At 41.2% G+C, this 7778-nt stretch overlaps 1 protein-coding gene across 2 annotated transcripts in view; it reads right to left on the bottom strand.

The window, feature by feature from the left end:
• The window catches only part of nampt2 (nicotinamide phosphoribosyltransferase 2), an 83181-nt gene that overhangs the window by 50763 nt on the left and 24640 nt on the right, over positions 1–7778 (bottom strand). The window contains exons 3-4 of one of the 2 annotated variants that reach the window (XM_020585942.1): positions 7123–7226; positions 5696–5824 (exon numbers count right to left, since the gene is read on the bottom strand). In XM_020585942.1, the coding sequence (XP_020441598.1) occupies positions 5696–5824; positions 7123–7226 (233 nt within the window). The remainder of the gene's footprint in view (positions 1–5695; positions 5825–7122; positions 7227–7778) is intronic. The other variant, XM_020585943.1, reaches the window with a different exon arrangement.

The raw sequence follows: 7778 nt of genomic DNA, 5'->3' as shown, positions 1-7778 counted from the left end.
CTTCTCAGGAACTGTGCTTGGTCCCTTAGATCCAGTGACAAGGACTCTTGAGGCTTCAACATACCAAGACATTTGAACAGCCTCCCACTCCTGGACTCCATGGACAATCTCCACAGAGGAGTGGAAGCTGTTTTAACTGCAGAGACTGGGCCAGCACCAATGTGGACCCTATGGGTCAAGAATCGTCTGTGACTCATGCTCCTTTGCATGAGAAGGCGGGCGGACACCATTGGCAATATAGTGCAGTATGCTAGCATAGAAGATATGCTTACATTACACGGAGATCTCCAAGGGGGTCTTATGCCTCCCCTTCTGGTTTTGTCTCTGATATTCAGGGTACACTGAAGACTGTCCCTGGGATGTTGAGAGTTCAAGTCAGTCCTGCAATACAGTTTATGATTCTCCACGGTTTTGATTGACGTGATAAAATCATATCAAAGGGGGGATTGTAAGAACTGAATTTTAGGGTTTAAGTTACCTTTGCTGCTTTTGTTTTGTTTAAGTTCCTTTCTCTAATTGCATTCCTTGGTTGGCTGGTTTACCATTGTATAAGCGAATGTCACAGCTACCTGACAGGAACTACTGGTTTGTAAGAGCTTGAAGAGACAATATGCCTGCATCTTTTATTAGTTACATTAGCATGTTACAATGCCTTCTTTGTAGTGTAATGTCTGTAGAGACCGGGGGCTCCCAAGATGTGATAACCATTTGGTGCTGCATTAGCATGTTCACAGGTCTGTATTGTCCTGCATCGCCTATAAAGCCAAATGTCTACAGCTGCAGACATACACACTGGACATCTGAAACCATAACGAACACACTTGGTTGAACAGTACAAGCTTACCCGAGCAGGTCAACACCTGCTCACGCCAAGGACCAATCGCATTGGGACATGTAGAAAATCCAACCTCTGTTCAGGGCAGTATCGGCCACGACAACAAAACGGGACAACAGACTGGGTTTGAGGCTTTTTGATGACATATCTCTGACAGGAGGTTCGCCATTCAAGGTCCAGCGTGCGCTGTTTGCCTTACATGAGACCAGACTTTGAATACATTTCTATTTTTCTACATAGTCCTCTTATATCTTCACTTCTCAAGCTTTCAACAAAAGAACTGGGTAAAATCTAAGAAGACCAATATCCAATCTCCCGTTTATTTCTAAAATCCTTGAAAAAGCTGTTCCAAAGCAGTTATGTGACCATTTGCACAAGAATGATTTATTTGAGGGTTTTCAGTCTGGTTTTAGAGTCTATCATAGTACAGAAAGTCACCAATGATCTCCTCCTAGCCTCAGACAAAGGACTTGTCTCCATACTTGTCCTCTTAGATCTCAGTGCTGCTTTTGACACCACTGATCACAGCATCTTGCTGCAGAGACTTGAACATGTTATTGGGATTAAAGGAACTGCACTAAGTTGGTTCAAATCTTATTTATCAGAAAGATTCCAGTTTGTTCATATTAATGATGAATCTTCCACACAAACTAAAGTTAGTCACGGCGTTCCACAGGGCTCTGTGTTAGGTCCAATTCTCTTCACTTTATACATGCTCCCTTTAGGCAATATTATGAGGAAGCACAATATAAATTTCCATTGCTATGCAGATGATACTCAGTTATATTTATCTATGAACCCAAATGAATCAGATCAGTTGGTCAACCCTAGCACCTTCCTACCTGTCTCCCTGATCACTTCTAGATCTGATTAACCTTTCTCTATTAACAAGTTATGTTCCACAGGCTTTAAGGTTGCAGTAATTAAAACTTTACTCAAAAGCCTACTCTTGACCCAGGTGTCCTAGCTAATTATAGACCAATATCCAATTTCCTATTTATTTCCAAAATCCTTGAAAAAGCTGTTGCTAAGCAGTTATGTGACCACTTGCACAAGAATGATTTGTTTGAGGATTTTCAGTCAGGATTTAGAGTCCATCATAGTACAGAAACTGCATTGGTGAAAGTCACCAATGTTTTTCTCCTAGCCTTGGACAAAGGACTTGTCTCCATACTTGTCCTCTTAGATCTCAGTGCTGCTTTTGACACCACTGATCACAGCATCTTACTGCAGAGACTGGAACATAATATTGGGATTAAAGGAACTGCGCTAAGTTGGTTCAAATCTTATTTATCAAAAAGATTTCAATTTGTTCATGTTTATGATGAATCTTCCATGGAGACTTAAGTTAGTCACAGCATTCCACAGGGCTCTGTGCTAGGTCCAATTCTCTTCACTTTATACATGCTCCCTTTAGGCAATATCAGGAAACATGGCATAAATTTCTATTGCTATGCAGATGACACTGTACTATACTATATACTACTATATTTTTCTAGGAACCCAGATAAATCAGATTAGTTGGTCAAAATTCAAGCATGCCGTAAAGACAAAGGCCTTGATGACTTGTAATTTCTTACTTCTAAACTCTGACAAAACTGAAGTTACTGTACTTGGACCTGAAAATGTTAGAAATCTGCTGTCTAACTATATAGTTACTTTAGATGACATAGCTCTGGCTTCCAGCACTACTGTGAGGAATCTTGAAGTCATTTTTGACCAGGATATGTCCTTTAAATCACACATAAACCAAGTCTCTAGAACTGCCATCTTTCACCTGTGCAATATCATAAAAATCAGGAACATCCTGTCTCAAAGTGATGCTGAAAAACTGCTCCATGCATTCGTTACTTCCAGGCTGAACTACTGTAATTCTTTACAATTAGGATGTCCCACATAAGTCACTAAAACGCCTCCAGTTAATCCAAAATGCTGCAGCCAAAGTAGACAGGAACTAGCAAGAGAGATCATATCTCTCCTATAGTAACTTCTCTCCACTGGCTCCCTGTAAAATCCAGAATAGAATTTAAAATTCTTCTCCTAACATAAAAAGCCCTTAATAGCAAGGCTCCATCGTATCATAAAGACCTCATAGCGCCTTATCATCCCAACAGAGCACTTCGATCTCAGAGTGCAGGTATACTTGTGGTTCCTAGAGTCTACAGAAGTAGAATGGGAGGCAGAGCCTTTAGCTATCAAGCTCCTCTCCTGTGGAACCAGCTCCCAGTCTCAGTTCAGGAGGCAGACACCCTCTCTACCTTTAAGATTAGACTTAAGACTTTCCTTTTTAATAAAGCTTATAGTTAGGGCTGGCTCAGGTGACCCTGAGCCTTCCCTTAGTTATGCTGCTAATAAGCCTAGACTGCTGGGGGACCCCCACGATGCACTGAGCACCTCCCCCCCCATGCCACCATTACAGTGCCTCTTCTCTCCTACACAGTGTCCTCTCTTTTGCCCTGTACCTTTCTGCAGGTAGCCCTGGCTCTGGAGCTGTGTGTTTCTGATGAGCAGTGACCGACCACATTAACCTGCCCAGTGTTTGATTTTCTCTCTCCTCTATCCACTCACCCCAACCAGTTGAGGCAGAAGGCCTCCCACCAAAAAACCTCTGTTAGAGGTTTCTTCTGTTAAAGGGAGTTTTTCGTTTACATTGTTGCCAAGTTCTCGCTCAAGGGGGATTTGTTGGGGTTTTCCTCTATAACAAATAAAATAATAATAACAATAATAATAATAATAAGGCCTAGACCTTACTTTGTACAGTGTACTAAAATTACTTATTGTGATTTGGTGATATACAAATAAAATTGCACAGAATTGAAAATATCGTCTGTTCTCGTTTTTGTGAACCCAATATCATGTATCGTCTAGTCTTGTGAGCTAAGTGTATTGTCATACCCCTGCTATTTTAGTGCATTCAGTAGAGCTGACACTCCAGGGGCCTATTTCAAGAAGGTGGTTTTGTTGAAACTCAGTTTGTTAACCCCGAAATGAGGGAAACTCTGAGTTTTCGGTTTCAGAAACGGAGGTAACTTAAACCCGTGAAAGCGGGGTAAGTTAAACCCGTTTCACAAAGAGAGGTAATCTAAACTCAGAGTCAGTTACTATGGCAACTTACTCTGTGAACCTAACCTGCTTGGGAGCAGGTTTTGTTCGGGAAACTCAGAGTTCCCTCCGGGTCTCCGCCCCTTTTTAAAGTGAAAGGTGTTTAATACCTCATTTAATCTTTCAGTACATTCATAGATTGCACACGTTTCTGTCACGCAGAGACCAAAATGGCATGTCCATTCATAGAGGATCCTGTAGATGAGGACTCTGTATTGATTCGCAGGGAATTGCATTTACGTCGGGAGAGGATTATGAGGCCACGAGTTATTTTTTTATTTTTTATTTTTTGTCATATCCCCATGTATTTTTATTTGAGCGGTACCGTTTTTCTAGAGAGTCCATAACATATATCAATAATCTTATCCACCCATACATCAGACACATCACCCATCGTGGCCGTGCTCTTACATCCGAGCAGATGCTTTGTGTTGCGTTACGATTTGTTGCAAACGGTAGTTTTCTTTATAACATCGGGGATGCAGAGCACATTAGTAAGGCCACTGTATGTAGAATAGTTCGGAAAGTGTGCCTCACCCTCAAGCGCTTTCTGTGAATTTTTGTTGTGTTTCCTGGGCACAAACCCCTCAGAGCCATTAAAGAGGAGTTTCACAGGATTGCAGGTTAGTGGTATTGAATTCGTTTCAGTAAGGCTAATCTGACAAATGATGATCAGTTAATAACATCTTGCTGTGACCTCTGGAAATAAACTAATAATTAGAATCCCCTTCAGGATTTCCTAATGTGGTTGGATGCATTGATGGCACACATATTCCCATCAATGCACCTACATGAAAATTAAAATTCAATTCTTATATTATTACATCAGTGTTGGGTCAATTTTAAAAAAGTATTTTGATTAATGTAATACTTACTCTCCATAAAACGTACTGGATTATTTATTAATCATTACTTTACAAATCCCATATCAACCACAATAGGAATTTTAAGAAAGGGTAGACATAAAACTGCACTTTTAATTCGTACAAAAATCGGTATTTTATGCAATTACTGAAGTTACTCATTCAATTATTGAAGAATTAAGAACCATTTCTTACTTTACAAGTGACAAATAATAACATTACTAACATTATTTAGTAATTACTTATACCGAACACTGTATGATTAAAATGTAAACTTACGCATTGACTCGGGCAGCTATTTTCCCCCAAGCTAACTCTTTCTCTTTCGCTGCTGCAGCCGTGTTGGTTTTTTTTTTTGTTTTGGTTTTTTACGAAATATGGGCTCGTAGTCACTATATGCTTGTAGTAGCACATCCATTTCTGTCGGGGAAAAACGCAGACCTATTTTGGCTTGGTCCTGTTGCCATGGTGACTCGTAATTTCTTCACTCCATTGTTCAGGGCTTTTTATAGTCGCGTGGCACGCGCCTAACTCTGAGTCAAACAACTCAGAGTTGATTAAACCAACTCTTTTCAGCTGTTCTGAAACCGAAAACTCCGAGTTTTCCAACTCTGAGTAAGTCAACTCAGAGTTCAGGTTTGAACTCTGAGTTTGTTAAACCGCCTTCTTGAAATAGGCCCCAGTTTCTCAAAATGTAAAAGCAGCATTACTGAGATGTCATATACTGTACCAGTTAAATCACTGACACTAACACAGACATTAACAACATTGAATTTTTAGCAGGTATTGTTCCCCTGGCACTGTTTAATGTAGTAAGTATGTGTTATCTGGCTGATCTGCTAAGTCATTCCTTCATTCATCATTTAAAAGGTCTAAACATGACATTTCTGTTTACCTCAATGTAGTTGGTGAGCCAGTAGAAGTTTGGATCTGTGTTTTCTACAGTGAAGAGAACGTTGCCTCTCGGTATAATCCTGCCCTCAGGGACAGCTTTAATCCGGATAGGAAGACGGCCATCATGTTTCTGACAAGTAACAAGAACATTTCCTTAAAGTTACATACACTATATTGCCAAAAGTATTCGCTCGCCTGCTTTCACATGCACATGAACTTGAGCAACAACTGATTCTTAATCCACTGGGTTTAATATGATGTCGGCCGACCCTTTGCAGCTATAACAACTTCAGCTCTTCTGGGAAGGCTGTCCACATGGTTTAGGAGTGTGTTAATGGGAATTTTTGACCATTCTTCCAGAAGCGCATTTGTGAGGTCAGACACTGATGTTGGATGAGAAGGCCTGGATTGCAGTCTCCACTCTAATTCATCCCAAAGGTGTTCTATCGGGCTGAGGTCAGGATTCTGTGCAGGCCAGTCAAGTTCTTCCACACCAAACTCACTCATCCATGCCTATATAGACCTTGCTTTGTGCACTGGTGCACAGTCATGTTGGAACAGGAAAGGGCCATCCCAAAACTGTTCCCACAAAGTTGGGAGCATGAAATTGTCCAAAATGTCTTGGTATGCTGAAGCATTAAGAGTTCCTTTCACTGGAACTAAGGGGCCAAGCTCAGCTCCTGAGAAACAGCCCCACATCATAATCCCCCCTCCACCAAACTTTACACTTGGCACAATGCAGTAAGACAAGTACCGTTCTCCTGGCAACTGCCAAACCCAGACTTGTCCATGGGATTGCCAGACAGAGAAGCATGATTCGTCACTCCAGAGAACACGTCTCTACTGCTCTAGAGTCCAGTGGCGGCGTGGTTACACCACTGTATCCAAGGCTTTGCATTGCACTTGGTGATGTAAGGCTTGGATGCAGCTGCTCAACCATGGAACCCCATTCCATGAAGCTCTCTACACACTGTTCTTGAGCTAATCTGAAGGCCACATTAAGTTTGGAGGTCTGTAGCTATTGACTCTGCAGAAAGTTGGTGACCTCTGTGCACTATGCGTCTTAGCATCCACTGACCCCGCTCTGTGATTTTACGTGGCCTACCACTTCATGGCTGAGTTGCTGTCATTCCCAATCGCTTCCACTTTGTTATAATACCACTACCAGTTGACTGTGGAATATTTAGTAGTGAGGAAATTGCACAATTGGACTAATTGCACAGGTGGCATCCTATCACAGTACCACGCTGGAGTTCACTGAGCTCCTGAGAGCGACATTTTTTTCCACAAATGTTTGTAGAAGTGGTCTGAATGCCTAGGTGCTTGATTATATACATCTGTAACCATGGAAGTTGGAACACCTGAATTTGGAATGTCACTTTGTGAATCTGTCTAGGCAAACTAATGGTTAAAAATCTGTCTTGTCACCTCAAGGACTTTCCTCCATCCTTCTTCGTCAAACACTGCCTCTTTGAAGTGCATCTGGTAGAAGAGCTTAGCTTCCTGAATCTTCCCTTCTGTGACCACTGGGCCTGTAGAGAACAAACCAATTTATCTCAACCACAGTCGCATACAGAAAATACACAGGACTGACTCAGTCAAGAAAACTACCCAGCCTGTACTAATGATTAATTATAGTCATGTTATATGAAACTCTATCAATGTCGTTTCTTCTGTTTCATTTCCAATGGTGTTGGATTTTGGACATTATTTTAGGTCATAATTCTGAGGTGTGAGCTCTCCAATACAGTATACCATGCACTACTGGCTGCCAACTAATGAGGAAGCATTTGCCATTATGTCTTGTAGTTGGCTAAATCATGGGAAGGTGGCCTTTCAAAATATTCACTTTCAGTACATATAATATACAGTCAGGTCCATAAATACTGGGACATCGACACAATTCTAACATTTTTGGCTCTATACACCACCACAATGGATTTGAAATGAAACGAACAAGATGTGCTTTAACTGCAGACTGTCAGCTTTAATTTGAGGGTATTTACATCCAAATCAGGTGAACGGTGTAGGAATTACAACAGTTTGCATATGTGCCTCCCACTTGTTAAGGGACCAAAAGTAAT

This window comes from Monopterus albus, unplaced genomic scaffold (assembly GCF_001952655.1).
Source record: "Monopterus albus unplaced genomic scaffold, M_albus_1.0 scaffold388.1, whole genome shotgun sequence".
NCBI classification, from domain to species: Eukaryota; Metazoa; Chordata; class Actinopteri; order Synbranchiformes; family Synbranchidae; genus Monopterus; species Monopterus albus.
Note: the sequence above shows the minus strand (reverse complement) of the source record. Positions and strands in the feature narration are given on the sequence as shown.